The following is an 18691-nucleotide window of genomic DNA, read 5'->3' on the forward strand; positions in this document are numbered from 1 at the left end:
TAGATTTGATATCAGTGAAGAAATTGCTGTATAAAACATTGTCAATCGAATCGCGATGAGAAAAGTACTTTAACATCTTTTGACCCTTTCTACTTCCAATCCTTTGCATGCAAAATATACCAGCCGACTTTGCCGGTGTAGACTCTATAAACTTGTCATCAACAAACTTGAATGAACACGATGTCTCACAATCTATATCAAAGCAATTCAAAAGCTTCACGACACCGTGTTTGTTGGTACTGATTTGTCTTGTTGTACTTGGTACAACTTCATTATATTCATTGTAATACATCAATACAAGCTTACCGTAAGAAGCTCTCCTAAGATATCTTTGAGCCATATTAGTCAGTCTTATAGGTTTTATCACCTTTACCAAATCCTTAACTGCATTCAACGATTGCCTTAATTTTCCTGTACACATCACACACAAAAATAGCATGAGTCAGTATGTTGTGTACTTATCAAATACACTCTTTTTTTAACTGCAAAATCAAAATCATGTTACAAACTATGTGTATTTTCCAAGTACACAAACTGAATCATTCTATTATGTGCTTTGTAACCTTAACTTACACATGCATATGAAGGATTACGGAAGTCATTTTTTGATGTGTAACTATTATTTAAACACAATACAGTCATAGGTGAGATTTTGCATGTGTAACTTTTAGTTACATAGGCAATTGGCAAATCAGTGGTGAGATTTTGCATGTGTAACTTCTAGTTATACAGTCAATTGGCAAGTTAGTGGTGAGATTTTCAATGTGTAACTTATAGTTACACATGCACCTTTTTTTAAAGTTACACATTCACAGGCATTACATGTAATCAAAACATGAGATTCTAAATGTGTAAATTATAGTTACACATCCCCTTGGCAAGTCAGTTGTGAGATTTTGAATTTGTAACTTATAGTTATATAGTCTCATTTGTATGTGTAACTCCAAGTTACACACTCAATATACAAACCACAATACAGTCAGTGGTTAGATTTTGAATGTGTAACTTAAAGTTACACATGTTATATCACAAAAGAATGTTTTCACTAACATTATATCATCATACAACATACACCCCAATAGTAAATGACATCTTAAAGGGAAATAATCATAATACCTGTTAATGCAGGATCTTCTTCAGGGGGGTTCCTTCTTCCTCTCGGCATTTGAATATAAATTAGTTGATTATCGCCTGAATCTGAATCTACAATGCGATTTGTAAGAATATAAATCAGTTGATTTCAAATCATGAAACCTAAATCAGTCAAACTTAGTTACGAAACCCTAATTTGCAAAAATAATCACAAAATCAAGAGATTTTTGAAATCGAAACATGTGAAAGAAGAAATTAGAACCTAAAACCAGAGAGTAACAGATCGATAACAGAAGAGAGAAAACTGACATTTCTTCCTTCTTTCTTCTCAGCAAACAGATTGATAAACTACTGTATCTTCCTAGGTTTTTTGGTTCTTGTTTTTTGGCTGAAAGATTTAAACAAGAAGAAGAAGAAGAAGAAAAGACTAAATCCCAATCAACAAAATGAGGAATGGTGTGAAAATTAGGAGAAAATCAAAATCAAAATTACAGAACCGAGTGATTTCAACATATGCAAACCTCTGTTTCTTCTTCTTCTTCTTCTTTTTTCGCCTTCTTTTTTCTTCTGCTTCTTCTTCTTTCTAGGGTTTTTGTATCTGGAAGTTTTCGGTTTTGAATTTTTTTCCTCTATGCAACTCTCTCTCTCTCCAAAACAGTCGAATGTGGTGGTTGTGAGGAAAAAGATAGGTCTGGTCATATAAATACGGAAGGTTAATTTAGTCATTTCGACCTCTATTAAAAATTATTTTAATTCGGGGCCTGGTTTTAAAACTCTTTTAACTAAGGGCCTCATATTATGAGTTATTCATGGGTTGGGCCTTAACTTAATTTTCCAATTTTCTAATCCACGACCACGACCTAATTTGATCCCACCAACAGAACATCGGGGCCGCATGCCCCCGGCTAATCTACATGCTCAACTTTTGGGCCTCAAATCATAAGACGTTGTGGTTTGATTTGGACTTCGGTTTGGGCTTTTTTCAATTGAAACCCGTTACTATTACCATAGAACTGTGAAGTTACTTTTTTTTTGATCGATAAAGAATCTCGTGCTGGCGAGTTTGGAACTCCGGTCACTATTATCATCACCCAATAACTTTACCACTATACTATAATGACACCGGCAGAACTGTGAAATTACAATCCAGTTGTACCACTACCAGCCAGAATATTGCGGAATCAATGCGTTTGGTGAAACAAACTTTGGACGAGTTTCGTTTTCTTCTTGTTTTTGGTTCGAAGTGAAGTCACCTGAAGGCAAACCTGATTTCACATTAGATGGTGACACCATCCCAATCTGAAATGGAAAATTACTCTTGGCTTCGTGAAGTATGAAATGTCACAGAACAAAAAAACGGCTATGTTGGAATTAGTCATACACCGATTTGATTTTTATTTTATTTTTGCTCGGTAGACACCGACTTGTTTGATCAAAGAAATTTCTAAACAAGTCAGGTTACAATTTCTACGAGATAGTCTATGGGTAGTAGTGAATTTCTTTCGTCCACTAAAGTGAAACTGATTTTCTCAGCGGTTTCTCAGCCGAAACCACACCTCCTCCACGGCTCTGTCGACCTGTCATATGTAACCTGCACAAAAGCCTCTTGCTCCCCCGACCAAGACGGCAAATACCTAATTTTGTAAAGCAAAACAATAAAATAAAACGCTTTTTATCATGGAAAAGATAGCACTTAACAACAAACATGCCAATCCAACCACGAAACAAAATTTTCCAAAGTCTTTTTCTCCCTGGTACTTCCTAAGAAACTTCCAGCGCTGTTTATTATCTCATTCTTAAAGAGTCGTTTTGAATTTTTAAACAACAAAATATACATTCCAATTTCTAGGAACTGTACTCCATCATGCTGCTGACCCAATCAGACGCACCTCATTAAAAATACAAGTAAAATACGGCAGGCCAATGACAGCTTAGCTAATTCTCTGTCTCTTCAGATTTTTCTCTCGAGCACTTCACGAGAACCTTCCCTATAAACCTAATCAATATCTTTCTGTGTTGGCAAGAGCCAACATAACTTGCTGTTTCAATCACCCAAGTCGGTCAGTCATGCACCCAACAACTTCCAAACAAATTAAAAGTTTTTCTTTTTCTTCCTGGTAATTTTGTGTCCTCAACAAGCCTACGATTCTCATACACATATATAAGCCATATATATCCAGTCTTCTCATTCCATCCATCATAACAAATTCTAATTTTACTGCATTCCTCCACTTACATTTTTGTGTTCTTTCTTAACTATAACCAACAATGGAGAGGACATTGTCACCTTCTTTATCACTAATTCCCTTCTTGGGTTTCTCTTATACTATAGAATTCTCAATTGTGTTCAAATTTACTACTCAAAAGTACGAAGATTTCTTCAAATTCAATTAGATACTGAGTTTGGAAAATTTATTAGTGTTCGATACGATTTCCATGAACTGTCTAGTACAGCTGAAACATCATCTAACAGCGCTAACAAGTTATGCAATGATAATGAGATTGCCTCGAAGGATGCATCTGTAAATGGGGAAAGGATGGTGGCAAGTGATGATAATGTTGGAAAACTATACGTGGGAGATGTGGAGATGGTAATGAAGAATTTGGGTTTGGGAGTATTTTGCAACCATTTTGATGCAAAGAACTTCATGATCAGAGATTGAATTCAGTCGAGTTTTCAAACTTGTTCGACGAGGATGAGCCAAGTTTGACGGAACTGAAGAAAGCTTTTGATTTGTTTGATCAAAATAAAGATGGGTTCATTGATGAAAGAGAATTGCAGGATGTTTTGTTTAAGTTAGGATTTAAGGAAGGACATGATATTAAGGAATGCAAGAGAATGATAAGAGTATTTGATGATAATAGAGATGGTAGGATAGACTTTAATGAGTTTGTTAAGTGTATGGAAAAGAGCTTTGAATGACTAATTCGCTTGTAAATGTACTACTACTAATTACTTGATGAATAACAAAAAAAGAAAAAGAAAAAGGGCTTTTAAAAATTTGGATTAAAACTAATACTTCCTTTTGAGATCACTACTGATCTTAATAATATGATGATGTCAAGACAAATGCGGGCTTTATATTCTCAGTTTGAATATGTAACTTCTCTAATGCATCGACAATCAAAGCCAAGTTAAGTTGGCATTATTTTGATATTTTGTTATACTCCCTCCTCCGTCCAAGTTATAGATAGAGACAAAGAACTAGTTTTTGGTTGGCGCCCATCTGTATAGGCATGATTTTAGCTCCTAAATGACTATTTTCAAATATGCCCTTATTTACGATAGTTGTATTACACTAAAGTTAATTTAACGTTCCAGTTTTTATCAAAAGTAAGGGATAAAACAGGAAAGAGAAAGTATATTTATAAAAGTCATGTATGTAGTTTTTTTTAATCTAAGAAATTTGATTCCTCCGCCCATATAACTTGGGCAAAGAGAGTACATTTTTTTAATATGACAAATTTGGACAGAATGTTCTTACGATGATGGAGGCATACAAAAATAAACGTGGACACTGAACCCCACTTGTTGCGTAATTAGGAAAGTTCAAAACATGTCTCTGTAAAAACATTTATCAATATTCAGGGTATCGGTAAAAGATGGAGTGTTTTGGTTCAACTCTTATAAAGAATGCCATGATATCGACTTAGAAGTACAGTCCCCCTATGACTAGCGTATTCAGCTTGATGATCATTAGATTCCTCCACTCCTAATGTCATTAAAGTAAAAATGTGGATGCAATTGTTGTTACTTTTTTTTCCAATCCTAAAAGTTCATTTAAAAGGCTTGCAAGAAGTAAGAAAAGTATACCAATCCTAAAGGTAGGCAAGAAAAAGAGAAACTCAAGACGGACTCATCCCAAGAACATCAAAAAAGCAAAAAACAAATTACACAAAGAACTGAGCCCAATTTGATGTGACATTTCAAGAAAGATCCATTTGAGAACTTCTGAATTCTTACGCCAATGGGAAGCTTGAGTCTTCACCTGATAGATCAGTTGATAAACATTCTTCCTCGTTTCTGAAAGGTCCCAAAGGAATCTGTGATTGTTTCGAAAGACCAGTAAACAAAGATAACATGCAGGTCTAAATACTTGACAAAACAATTTTCATTAAAGTCAATTTATCCGCTTTAAAAAGACTCGATCTTTTCCACAACCAAAGTCTCTCCTTGCATTTCTCAATAAGAACTTCCCATTCGTTTGTTGTTGCACAGCTACAAATCCTATTGTTGCTGAAATGAATAACACCAAGGAAACAAATACTGTACATCCTCCAAAGGAAAAACTCATCCATTTCATGAAGAATTTGCCATTTCATTGACGAAATTTGTGACAAAACCAATGACATGAACATTCAATATCTTGCAGTGAGCGGGAAGCTTCACATGTCCCAACTTGTTGGGCATCTTCTCAAATCCCTTCTTGTAATCCAACAAGTCAGCTCGAAGTTATTGTAGTATGTCTCCTTTCTTTTATTTTTTTGTTTCTTTGTTTTATATCCTCGGCAGACGTCCAAAACAAAAAACTAAACCAATCATTAAGTAAATTAGTTCAGATACTTAGTGAACCATTTCTCCACCCTGTTCAAAAGAGACCCAAAAAAGAAAATTCATGTTATTCAGTTTCAAGCCCCTTGTTAAATTAGAAGCTGCAGAAAATGACCTAATTGCCAGTATTCCTTCTTGTGAAGATATTTGGAGTGTGATCAAACACATGAAGAATCTCAAAGCTTCAGGACCTGATGGGATGCCTGGTAATTTATTTAAACTCTGTTGGGAGCATACTGATGAGGATATCACTCAAGTTATCAAACATTATTTAATTTGCCTCTGCCTCTTTGCCACCAGGTTTGAACCATACTAATATTTGTTTCATCCCGAAGGTAAAATATCCAACTATGCCTTCTGAATTCATACCTATTGCACTTACCAATGTCATGTATAAGGTGGTTTCCAAAATCTTAGCTCAAAGCGTACTGAATAAACACCTAAACAATCTAGTGAACCATGAGCAGTATGCATTTATACCATGAAGAATTGACAATATTGGGGCAGCTACATAAATTTTTCATACCATGTCCACCTCATCTTATATAATAGGTAGTTTCGCTCTTAAGATTGATATTAGTAAGGCTTATGACAAAGTGAGTTGGAGATTTCTAAGACACTGCCTTAGAGCTTTTGGTATTGTAGGTAAAGTCCATGAATAATTATGAAGTGTGTTTCGACTGCTTCGTTTTCCTTAGTCATCAATAGCCAAACTGAGGTGTTTTTTACTAGTGAAAGTGGATTACGACAGGGTTGTCCATTATCCCCATATCTTTTCATCACATATGCACAAGGTTTATCTTGGCTTATGCGCACTATATAAATTAATGCCCTATTTAATGGCTATAAGATATTTCGTAATGCTCCTTTTGTGTCTCACTAATGTTTGCTGACGATCTCATTCTCTTTGGTAATCTTGATGAGATCGAAGACGATTGACACCCTATAAAAAATCCTTGGTACTTAGTCTTCTTAGTCATGTCAATATGCAAATATCCAAAAATTGGTGATTCATTTCAGCAAAGGTGTCAGGCCAAGTCGCAGAGCTAAAATTGCAAATATCTTGGGGGTTCAACAAATGCAAATCAATGATATGTATCTTGGTCATCAACTTCTCAAATCTACTTACAAGATTGATTCTCATGATTTTCTAGTTGATAAATTTGACACAAAGCTGGCAGGTTGGAAAATAACCCATTTTTCGCATGCACGCAGAATTATTATGATTAAACATGTTTTGGGTCTCATTCCACCTTACTACATAGCCACCTCTCTCATTCCAAAGAAGGCATTACAAACATTTACTAGAACTATGCGAATTTTTTGATCTGGTCATTCTTAAGGTTGTTTGAGGGTGAAAGTCGTTTCTGCTGATTTTGGTAATTTTGAGTGTGTGGGTGAGAAACGAATCTAAACTCTAAACGATGTACTGCATGGGAGTACTTTTGATTCGAGAGATCAATCTGTACAATCCTGGCCTAAACCAAGAAATGGCCATTCCAGGCTTGTTTCGATCACAAAGTGAAGGAGAAGGGTTGGTCTTAGGGAGGGAAGCGAAGAAAGTATTGAGACCAGAATAGTTAATTCTGGAAGTGTGGGTGTTTTATGACTTATATCAGAAAGTAGAACTGGTGATCCGGATGGAAAGCTACCAGGTGATTTCTAGATAATGTGTGTTTCCGACCAAAAACTTGTTGTTTGGTGGAAATAAGTGGAACCTATTTATACAAGTCATAGTCAAACGTACCCTGGTCTCGTAGGAAGTGGAAACAATTGAGTGGTGGAAGAAAAAAGTAACGTGTAACTGCCAGACGTTATGTTTCCATGATGAAGGAAGTGAATTCGTGTAACCGCCAGTCATTACTCTTCCATGATGAAGGAAATGAATTGTTTACACCTTTACATTTCACTACCACTAATTATCCTACTTCATGACACTTTCTTGTAACGGGCGCATTGCACGCCGCACGCTGTAAACCGTCAGTCCAATACCTTGATGAGCATCCCCCAGTTTGTGTCATATTTTGATGTCTCGAGTGTTTTCAAGAAAAAAATGTAGCACTTTTCTACGTGGGGCAAGTTAAAATTGAGAGGCTTGCCGCAGGTAAATAGCATGTAATGCTAGGATCGTCTTGGCTAGTCGCCTAAAACTTGTCGCGAGCTCATCAGTTCGGTGGAGAACTTGGATGGATGAGATTGCATCTCATGAAGAAGGATGGCCATTTATTATGGCCACATCTTGTTGTATACCGAAGTGGCGTCAGCCACACGCTAATGGCATGCCAGTGGTGTAGCCATGGCATGGCGGCATAGCGGCATGCTAGTAGCCGCGACATAGTGGTATGCCAGTGATGTTACGGCATGGCCAAAGCTAAAAATTGTCTCCACAGCCAAAGTTAGGGTTTGGCATCGTGGAAGGTTTTGGCGTGGCCAAGTCTTGGCACCGTGGAAGGATTTGGGCGTGGCCAAGTCTTGGCGCCGTTGGAAGGACTTGGCGTGGCCAAGTCTTGGCGCCGTTGGAAGGACTTGGCGTGGCCAAGTTTTGGCGCCGTTGGAAGGACTTGGGCGTGGCCAAGTCTTGGCGCCGTTGGAAGAATTATTCGTGGAAGAATTAGGGATTGGCATGGCAAAGGCGTCGTGGAAAAATTCTTCGTGGAAGAATTAGGGCTTGGCATGGCCAAGGCGTCGGAATTCTCCGTGGAAGAATTAGGGCTTGGCGTAGCCAAGGCGTCGTGGCGTCGGACCCACATGTGGCGTCGCAACGTTGGCTCTGTTGCCACGCCAATCCCGTTGCTCTGGGAACGTTATTTGGCTAGCAATTTTCTCAAATTAGGGTTTACCGAATACCCTAATTAGTGCATGTGGCGTTCAGCTAAGACATGGCGCTACTTTTGTGCAAATGGCACCATGGCTATGCCAAAGGAACCATGGCAAGGCCATAGTGTGGAAATGGCCACAGGATTAGGAATTGCCATGTGGTGGCTATTTAAGGCAGGTTGCCACGAAGTTGGAATGTTACGAAGTTGCCGCGGTAGGGTGCGTCTGGCCTTTAACGTATGGTGGAAAGTTTAGAATAACCTGATTGGCCATAAAAGGGGTCCGGCCAAACATAAGGCGCGACCACACTTCTGGTGAGGGTGTGGCGCCTTTAGGGCGACCTGATTGGTTAATGGGAAGTGGTCCAGCAAACTAGGGCGTGGCCGCACATCTAGTGCGCTGCGGTGGATTTAATTAATTTTGACAAGCAAGGTCTGGTGCATTGCGCGAGGCGTGAAACCCTAACTTCTGCAATTTAGTCAGGACGATTGACTGAATTCTATGTGTCGACACCTTTTAAGTTCGTTTCCAGAGAGCATCATGTTTTTCTGATTGAATACCTTATGCAAAGATCTTATTCTTGATACTTGGAAATTCGTGCTACTCTGCTGCGAGTGAAAACAAATCGTCATGCCATATCAACATTAAGAGTTCAGCCGGGGAACATAGAATAGAAGGTATTCAGAGGAACTTATATTAAGTGAATATACGCGAGGCGACGAAATTTACAGAACATCTGGGATTCGCCAGTCTGGATAAATTTCATGCAAGTATATTGAGCGGCTCAATAAATTTTCCAGTGGAGAGGTTAGCACACGTGGCTCTGTTTCCTTGCAGAGTGACGTCACATCATATGCAAGGTTTTATGATTTTGACCCTTAGCTAAAAACCACCATCAACATTAAGTCCCCTGCTTAGCACGTAACAGTAGCGTTGTTGCGGGGTAAGCATGAGATGGTGACGGAAAAGAGCAAAATCGAAGAGGGCAAGACGTGAAGAGTTTGCCAGGGAAATTCAACTAACCTTTAGCGGAAGGCATGATGAATCCGTGATCCTTGTATTGACGACTTGGCTTATTTCCATCTTGACCAGGGGGGGTTGGCGTAGAGTTTTGCTTCCCGGAACATTGGTGCAAATTTGGGCCATGGGGTGGTGAAGATGGCGCTTCCGGCTTGGGAATGACGGACGGCGCGGCTTTGAATGGTGGAGATTGCATTACTTTGAACGGCGAAGATGGTGCTTCAATCTTGGACGAGCGGAAATGAAGCTGCGGAATGGCGAATAGCGCGGCTAGCTTGGAAAGGACGATTGTGCGACTAGATCGACATGGAGGATGGCGCAGCTAGCTTGGCATGGAGGATGGTGCAGCTAACTTGGCATGGCGGATGGCGCAGCTAGCTTGGCATGGCGGATGGCGCAGCTAGCTTGGAGTGGCGGATGGATACAGCTAGCTTGGCATGACGGATGGCGCAGCTAGCTTGGCATGGCGGATGGACGCGGCTAGATTGGCGTGGCAGATGGACGCGGCTAGCTTGGCATGGAGGATGGCGCAGCTAGCTTGAGGTGGCGGATGGACGCGGCTAGCTTGGCATGGCGGATGGCGCGGATAGCTTGGCATGGCGGATGGAGCAGCTAGCTTGGGGTGACGGATAGATGCGTCTAGCTTGGCATGGCGGATGGCGTAGCTAGCTTGGAGTGGAGGGTGGACGCGGCTAGCTTGCATGGCGGATAGCGCGTTGGCTTGATTGGAAGGCTCATGGAGCGTTGGCTTGGGAAGGCCAATGGAGCGCTAGTTTGGGAAGGATAGGATGGCACTGGATAAGATCGGATTCTTGGGGATTGAACGCGGACCATTGGCGTTGGCGTGGAGCGGTAGAGATGGCCGTTTGGGAGCGAACTGTTTGGCATTGTCTTGGACGCGGACTGGAGGCGCCATAGACCGTTGCCTTCGTGGGCCTGGCTGCCTTTTTCCGTGCATAGCTTAAACGAGAAATCTTCCTCCATTCTAATTCCAAAAACGTTGTGCTTATAAAAGGAAACCTTCTTCCACCCAAACTTCAAAGTAATATGTGTATAAAAGGGGTCACACATCTTTCTTTTTCTTTTTTTTTTTGTAATATTGGCTTTGTTTTCACCTCTCCACGTTAGCAGCAAAGCAGAGAAGTAGGAGAGCGCACTCCAGGTATGTGTTCCAACATTTCTTCTCTTCTCTTTTTTTTTTGTTGTTAGTGTAAACCCTAGACATACACATATTCTCCATGAACCCGTAGAAATACTTTTGTATGAATGATTCTTCCCTCCTAGCAGTATCGTAGTAATATTAGCTGTCACAATAGTAAGGATGTCAATTATTATGCAAAATAGGCGCAAGCGAATGGGTTGCTGCCGTTAGTTTTTCTCCCGTGAAAACCTATCTTTAGGGTTTCCTTTTCCTCTTGTGGCTGTGTGCATAGTTTCCATGGTGGAAACATTCTCCTTTTGGCCATGAACATATTTCCCATGACCAAATGTAACTTGTCCGAGGTCATGATTTCCGCGGCTTCGCATGTTCCCTGCGGCATTGCCTAGTTTCGGCAAAGAGCGTACTTCCCGCGACGTCACGTGCATTTCCTTGAGCAATCCCCATTCCTTTAGTCGTGGATGCCATGACACGTGGCCAAAAGAGAAATTTCTGTAGCAAATGTATTGTTGAGCCTTGATTGTGGTAACCAATTTTTGATAAAATCTCCATGTATGCTTTTCTTCAAAGTAGTAATTCTTTTCCTTTGCTTTGTTGTAGTTACTTCAAAAGCATAAGGGATTTGTTAGGATGTCACCTGAAAGTAGTTCCGCCGCCGCGTTGAGGAGTGTCAACAACTCCAAACCGAACACAGATGATGAGTTCTTTACGAAGTCTGCTACGATTACAAGGACCCATCCCAAATTCGTGGCAACTCTTCTGACTGATTCAGAGAATGATGGAGAAGTACAATCAGTCTGCCTAGGGCGTATAATGAGGTTTTGCCTTCAAAAGAAAGAATATCTAGCTTCTCACATAGACTTCAAAATATTCCTTAGTCCATTGCGCTCTTATGATAAATGGATGAAGTTCATGATGAGCCGCGATCACGTAAAGGCCAACTTAACTGAGGCGCAAATCATGCATGTTGTCATGACGCCTGCAGTACTTGAAATTAGAAAAGACGTTGTAGGCTTGATTAATTTCATCTCAAGGTGGTGCCCAGAAACTCACACAGCTATATGTATATGGGGTGAGATGACTATTTCTTTGGAAAGCTTAGCCGTTCTGTTGAGTCTCCCGATAATTGGGAATCTTGATGTTGTCTTGTCTGGGGAAGAAGAAAAAATACATGCCACTTTGGTCAAAAAAGTAGCGGGATATGTTCGAAAGAATTATGAGGATAAGTGCTTCTATAACTGGTGGGTGTCTGAGTGGTTCCCTGATGAGCCGAAGTTGGATCTAGTGCTAGATGATACGCTCCATGTCGCTGCATTTTTAGCTCTGTGGCTGTCCAGAGATATTTTCGACGATGGATCTGGTAAGAAGGAGATAAGACGGGAGCTTATCAAATTGCCATCAAATTGGAGAAAGGCGTCGTTCTTCCCATTGGTGGCTTGTTTCTTGGTTCTTTGTACACCCATTTGGATCATCTGGTCGCGGACATGTGTGCTTCAAATGTTTATATGAAAGTGGACTCATACGTTCACGTCGCTTTTCTTCAAGTGTGGTTGTATGAGCATTTCAAAAATTACGCTCCGAACCCGAGAACCTTGTTTCCTGATGCATATGGCCGTTCCAGGATACTCCGTTGGTTGGAGAGGCGTCCAAGACCTAGTGTAAATCTCATTGATTTCCTTGACAACTCGCATGCAGTTAACTTTTTTCCTTGGGCCCCGACCCATGCCTCCATGGTTCAGCCAAATACTTTTTCCGCTGCTCCGAACTTGAGTTTTCTTTCTGCTGGAGAGAACATGAGCGTTGGAGAGGTTGTATTTATGCGAAGCTATATCTCCGGATACGTGCCATCCTTCTTCCGGGGATCTTTCAAGGCAGTCCCTTATAATATTGACAGGGCGGCCCGGCATATGGGATTTGACCAAGGGGTCCCATTTATTCGTCGGCCGGTTGCTCCGGAAGAATTGTTACCAGCTGCTCTTGATGCCAGTGTTCTTGCGCCAGGTAAAAGCCTTCCTTTCTTGCTCTCGGAACGAAGACCTGTGACGACTCACAAATATAATGTCTTCTGGAAAGATGAGTTCCTCGCCATTCATCAGTTCGTTCAGGATGTTGTGATAAATCCGCGTGGTAAACCTTCCTCTGCGGTTCTAGCGAAGCATAAGTTGTTGTAGGAGATTCCTTCGGGCAAACGAAAATCCTCTAGCTTGGATGCAGACAATCCCCAGAAGAAGGAGTGAAGGTCGAAAAATCGTGCAGGTGGCTTCCAATCAGATTCGACGGCTCTTCTGACCTTCAGTTCTTTCAACACGCAGGTGTGTATGATTCTCTTCACAGACTTGGCTGAATTCCATAAATTTTCCATTTCATTACTGACTCTTCTTTTTGACTCAGGGTCTCGGCAACTCGAATATCTTCGCTAGACTTGCCCACGACCAAAAGACGGCGCGTCTTGAGGGAGGAAGCGACAAGAGTGAATCTCTTGAAGAAGAATCCGAAGAAGAGGAAAGTTCAAGATCCGGTGATGAGAGGAGTACTTCTGAATACAACAGCGAGTCTTCTTCCAGTGGGCCAACAAATGAGCCGGTGAGTTTTCCACATCCCTCTTTTCTTTAGGTCATTTATTTATACCGAATAAATGATTAATTGGCGATATTTACAGGAAGAGTTTGCTTCCGAAAATAACTCTGAGATGGAGTCCACGACAATGAGGGTGTAACAGTGTCTTCAGTCATGGAAATCGTACTTGTTAGAAACCCGGAGATGAAAACTGATCGTCGTGAAGACGCTGATGTGCTTCAGATGATGGAAAACGCCCCCACGGCTGCGGGGGCGATTGTAGCCAAAGAATCCTTGCTGGTCGCGGAATCGATTGCAGGCGCCACTTTCAACCCTCCATTCTTGATTCCTCATGAAGATCACGTGTTGATTGGAGGCTTCAGTGTACCGGCTAAGCATGAGGAGTTGTATACCAGAATATGGGAGAGATATGGACACATCGCAGCAGCCAATAAGATCACTAACCGGTTCGCATTGGTTAAGCGAGTGGAAGAAATATTATATTCAATTCGTGATATGCGCAAGGTGACTGGTCACACCGTTTCTGGAGATGTAATCTCAAAATGGGAGTTCCACCGGGATATGTGTGTAAACTTTGAGTTTAACGCTTCCTGGTTCTGTGAGGGATTTTCCGAGATCCAGAGGGTGCAGGCTGAAGAGGTAGATGGTCCTTCCGCGGATTTAATTAATCAACGGGAGGTCGAAGTCGAGAAGTTGTCCCAGGAATTGAAGTGAAGCATGCGGCTCTTCAAAGTATGAAGGACATTTTCTCCAAGAAGAACGAGTCGTTTTTAGGCAACTTTCCTTAAATATTTTTATTTTCTGAACTTCTTTTCTTAGGTTTTTTTTTTTTGTAAAGGCAGAAGAAACGCCTAGTTTATAGTATGGTTTCTGGTTTTTGGATTGATAGATGATTGCTTTTTGTAAGAGTTTTTGGATTATTTTTGGAGTAATGGCTTTTTGATCAATTGATATGTCAAAATCTGAATTACGAATGTAAGTAGCAAAATCATTCAGGACCGTGAACGTTACATGAGAAAGGAAGATACATGAAATCTTAGAATGATTGGGTCATCGGCTTCCATGATAAATGTGGAAATCTAAACAATAGGTCGTGTAAATATCATCTGGCAAACTTACTCGCTTTAGGGTCTTTCACCAGAACTGAGTCTTCAGGTAGTAAATTGGAGTCTTTACGTAATGCCCTTCTCGCCACGGGAAGTCTCCGGTCGTTCTTTATTGTAAGTGGAACATCTTTATATTGATCCGTATTAAGATGGAGAATCTCTAGTCCCCAGACGCAATTCTCCTGAAACCCCTCTTTTCTTGGACGATGTGCTTCAAAACATGGCATTCGCTGGTAGGATGATGGAAACGAGAGTTGGATTTGTAACCGAGAGATTAATCTTCCACTGTGGTCGCCAATTGTTTGAGGGTGAAAACCTTTTCTGCTGATTTTGGTAACTTTGGGTGTGTGGGTGAGAAACGAATCTAAACCCTAAACAATGTACTGCACGGGAGTACTTTTGATTCGAGAGATCAATCTGTACAATCCTGGCATAAACCAAGAAATGGTCGTTCCAGGATTGCTTCAGTCACAAAGTGAAGGAGAAGGGTTGGTCTTAGGGAGGGAAACGAAGAAAGTGTTGAGACCAAAATAGTTGATTCTGGAAGTGTGGGTGTTTTGTGACTTGTATCAGAAAGTAGAACTGGTAATCCGGATGGAAAGCTACCAGGTGATTTCTAGATATTGTGTGTTGCCGACCAAAAACTTGTTGTTTGGTGGAAATAAGTGGAACCTATTTATACAAATCATTGTGAAACGTACCCTGGTCTCGTAGGAAGTGGAAACAATTGAGTGGTGGAAGAAAAAAGTAACGTGTAACTGCCAGACGTTGTGTTTCCATGATGAAGGAAGTGAATTCGTGTAATCGCCGGTCATTACTCTTCCATGATGAAGGAAATGAATTTTTGACACCGTTACTTTTTACCACCACTAATCATCCTACTTCATGACACTTTCTTCTAACGGGAGCATTGCACGCCGCATGCTGTAAACCTCCAGATCAATACTCTGATGAGCATCCCCCAGTTTTTGACATATTTTGATGTCTCGAGTGTTTTCATGGAAAAAATGTAGCACTTTGCTACGTGTGGCAAGTTAAAATTGAGAGGCTTGCCGCAGGTAAATAGAATGTAATGCTAGGCTCGTCTTGGCTAGTCGCCTAAAACTTTTCGCGAGCTCATCAGTTCGGTGGCGAACTTGGATGGCTGAGATTGCATCTCATGAAGAAGGGTGTCCATTGATTATGGCCACATGTTGTTGTATAGCGAAGTGGCGTATCCATGGCATGGCGGCATGCTAGTAGCCGCGACATAGTGGCATGCCAGTGATGTTGCGGCATAGCCAAAGCAAAAAATTGGCTCCGCATCCAAAGTTAGGGTTTGCCGTCGTGGAAGGTTTTGGAGTGGCCAAGTCTTGGCGTCGTGGAAGGATTTCGGCGTGGCCAAATCTTGGCGCCGTTGGAAGGACTTGGCGTGGTCAAGTCTTGGCGTTGTTGGAAGGACTTGGGCGTGGCCAAGTCTTGGCGCCGTTGGAAGGATTTGGCGTGGCAAGTCTTGGCACCGTTGGAAGGACTTGGCATGGCCAAGTTTTGGCGTCGTTGGAAGGACTTTGGCATGGCCAAGTCTTGGGGCCGTTGGAAGAATTATTCGTGGTTAAATTAGGGCTTGGTGTGGCCAATGCGTCGTGGAGTCGGACCCACATTTGACGTGGAAACGTTGGCCATGTTGCCACGCCAGTCCCGTTGCTCTGGGAACGTTATTTGGCTTTGGTAGAAATTTTCTCAAATTAGGGTTTGTCGAATACCCTAATTAGTGCACGTGGCGTGGGGCTGCGGCATGGCGCTACTTTTGTGCAAATGGCGCCATGGCTATGCCAAAGGAACCATGGCAAGACCATAGTGTGAAACGGCCACAGGAGTAGGAATTGTCATGTGGTGGCTATTTAAGACAGGTTGCCACGAAGTTGGCATGTTGCGAGGTTGACGCGGTAGGGTGCGTTTGGCCTTTAATGTATGGTGACAAGTTTAGAATAACCTGATTGGCCACAAAAGGGGGTCGGCTAAACATAAGGGGCGACCAAACTTCTGGTGAGGGTGTGGCGCCTTTAGGGCAACCTGATTGGTTAATGGGAAGTGGGGATGGCAAGCTAGGGCGTGGCCGCACTTCCAGTGCGCTGCGGCGGATTTAATTAATTTTGACATGCAAGGTCTGGTGCATTGCACGAGGCGCAAAACCCTAACTTCTGCAAGTTAGTCAGGACGATTGACTGAATTCTATGTGTCGACACAGAGTTCTTTTAAGTGCGTTTCCAGAGAGCAGCATGCTTTTCTGATTGAATACCTTATGCAAAGATCTTATTCTTGATACTTGGAGATTCGTTCTACTCTGCTGCGAGTGAACACAAATCGTCATGCCATATTAACATTAAGAGTTCAGACGGGGAACATAGCATAGAAGGCATTTAGGGGAACTTATATTAAGTGAATATAGCGAGGCGCCAAAATTTACAAAACATCTGGGATTCGCCAGTCTGGATAAATTTCATGCAAGTTACAGCAAGTATATTGAGCGGCTCAATAAATTTTCCAGTGGAGAGGTTAGCACACGTGGCTCTATTTCCTTGCAGAGTGACGTTATATCAGATGCAAGGTTTTACGATTTTGACCCTAAGCTAAAAACCACCATCAACAAAGGCAAACTCATTTTATCAACTAGAAGAAGTTTGAACAATCAAAAGTTGTTGGAGGGTTCGGATTCAGAACCTTACATCATATCAACAGAGCCATACTTGAGAATGATAGTTGTTTGTGGCATCAACTAATGAGAGCTTTTGGGAGGTGAAAAAATTCAGAAGTGCTCTTCCACTTGGTCGGCAATGTTAAACTGCAGAAGTGATATGAAAAATGGGTATCGCTAGGTTGTTAAGAATGGGAAGAAGATAAAAATTAAATATGATCCTTGGGTACCCAATATACACAATATCAGGCCCACTCCTACTTCAAGATCCTCCAATTGTCCTTCATGTAGATGAGATTATATTGCAGAATCTAGTCAGATGAGATGTCGAAAAACTTCGGCAACTATTTAATACTTATGAAGTTGGGAAAATTCTGGACATCTAATCACTAAAAACCATAAAGAAGAATCTGAGGACAAGTTATTGTGGATTCATCATTCGAATGAAAATTTTTCAACCAAATATTTTATTAAATCCCTACAAGATAGAATCTCGACATCTTCCAATGCTGGTAATACTAAAGATTTTCCATGAAAAAAGTTTTGGCAGGTAAAAATTCTACCACCTAAAATTCTTATATTTCTATGGAAACTCCTCAACAATGGGATTGCAGAGGGTAGTAGACTTTTAAAATTTTGAAAAGACATTAATCCATATTCCAGGTTGTGTAATGGGGCTATTGAAACACTTGAAGACTTGTCCTCTACTTTTCAGTTTCCCAGAACATCTTATTTACTTCTCCATTAAATTTCAGAACTGATGAGAGATTGAATTTGTCTGTACTTGATTATATAAAGAGCTGGATGTTAGAAGGAGGATATTTGTCTGAATTAAAGTTTGGGACTTGTTTATTGTGGGTTATTTGAAAAACAAGAAATGATGTAATTCTTAACAAAGGCCGTATCCAGTTGGATAAGATGTTGCAGGAAACTTCATATTGGTATAATCTGAACACTTCTGCTACAGACATTATTGCTTTGCCTACTGAACAAAACATGTTAGATTCTGCTGCAGTTGTGTGGCCTCCTCAACATTAACCTAAAACTAAGATCAATTTTGATGATGCAGCTGGTCCTAAAGGGTATGCATGTGTTTTTGTGCCAAGAAACTTTCAATTGGAGTTGATGGTTGTCAAACAAAAGTATTAGATTTTTTTCTTCAGTGGAAGCAAAAGCTTATGGTGCTTTGCTAAGTATTGATCTGGCTATCAGCAAGGGATTAAAGCAAATTATTGTTGTAGGTGACTCCCTCATTGTGATTAATTCACTGAAATATCACAACTTTCTCACTCCTTGGCGCATAAGAAACACCATATTCAGAGTCAAGGAAAAGCTAGGTTGTTTTACACCTATTGAATTCAGTTTTATCAAAAAACAGGCCAATGTCATAGCTCATTCCTTAGCAACTTACGATGTTGAACACTATCTGTCTCACTAGTGGTTGTCTACTCCTCCTTCGTTACTTACATTTTGTATGAGTCTTCTTTAGCTTCTTAGTTTTATGTTGGTTTTCCTTTTATTAACCTTCAAAAATAAAATTAAAAATCAGTCTTTTGTGAAAACAAATATGGATTAAGTGTAAGTAAAATTTCCACCGTAATTTTATTTGACCCCATCAAAGGATTGTCCTAAGAGCAAGGACTATGGAGTGAGTGTGAAAAACACTCATTCACTGCCATAATGAATGAGAGACT

The 18691-nt window shown here is 40.9% G+C and overlaps 1 protein-coding gene across 1 annotated transcript; it reads left to right on the forward strand.

Moving 5' to 3' along the window:
* Positions 1 to 3360: 3360 nt before the first annotated feature.
* Positions 3361 to 4015, forward strand: LOC113272696 (probable calcium-binding protein CML45). The gene is made up of 3 exons (XM_026522498.1): positions 3361 to 3458; positions 3542 to 3683; positions 3749 to 4015. The coding sequence occupies exons 1-3, from the start codon at positions 3361 to 3363 to the stop codon at positions 4013 to 4015; spliced, it is 507 nt and encodes a 168-aa protein (XP_026378283.1).
* Positions 4016 to 18691: the final 14676 nt, after the last annotated feature.

Source organism: Papaver somniferum, chromosome 4 (assembly GCF_003573695.1).
Source record: "Papaver somniferum cultivar HN1 chromosome 4, ASM357369v1, whole genome shotgun sequence".
Taxonomy (NCBI): domain Eukaryota; kingdom Viridiplantae; phylum Streptophyta; class Magnoliopsida; order Ranunculales; family Papaveraceae; genus Papaver; species Papaver somniferum.

Bases quoted from the DNA above. Each gene is read 5' to 3' on its own strand.
- LOC113272696 (XM_026522498.1), top strand. From the start codon at position 3,361: ATGGAGAGGACATTGTCACCTTCTTTATCACTAATTCCCTTCTTGGGT. The intron at 3,459-3,541 runs GTACGAAGATTT...TGAACTGTCTAG, and splicing joins TTCAAATTTACTACTCAAAA to TACAGCTGAAACATCATCTA. The intron at 3,684-3,748 runs GTAATGAAGAAT...CTTCATGATCAG, and splicing joins ACGTGGGAGATGTGGAGATG to AGATTGAATTCAGTCGAGTT.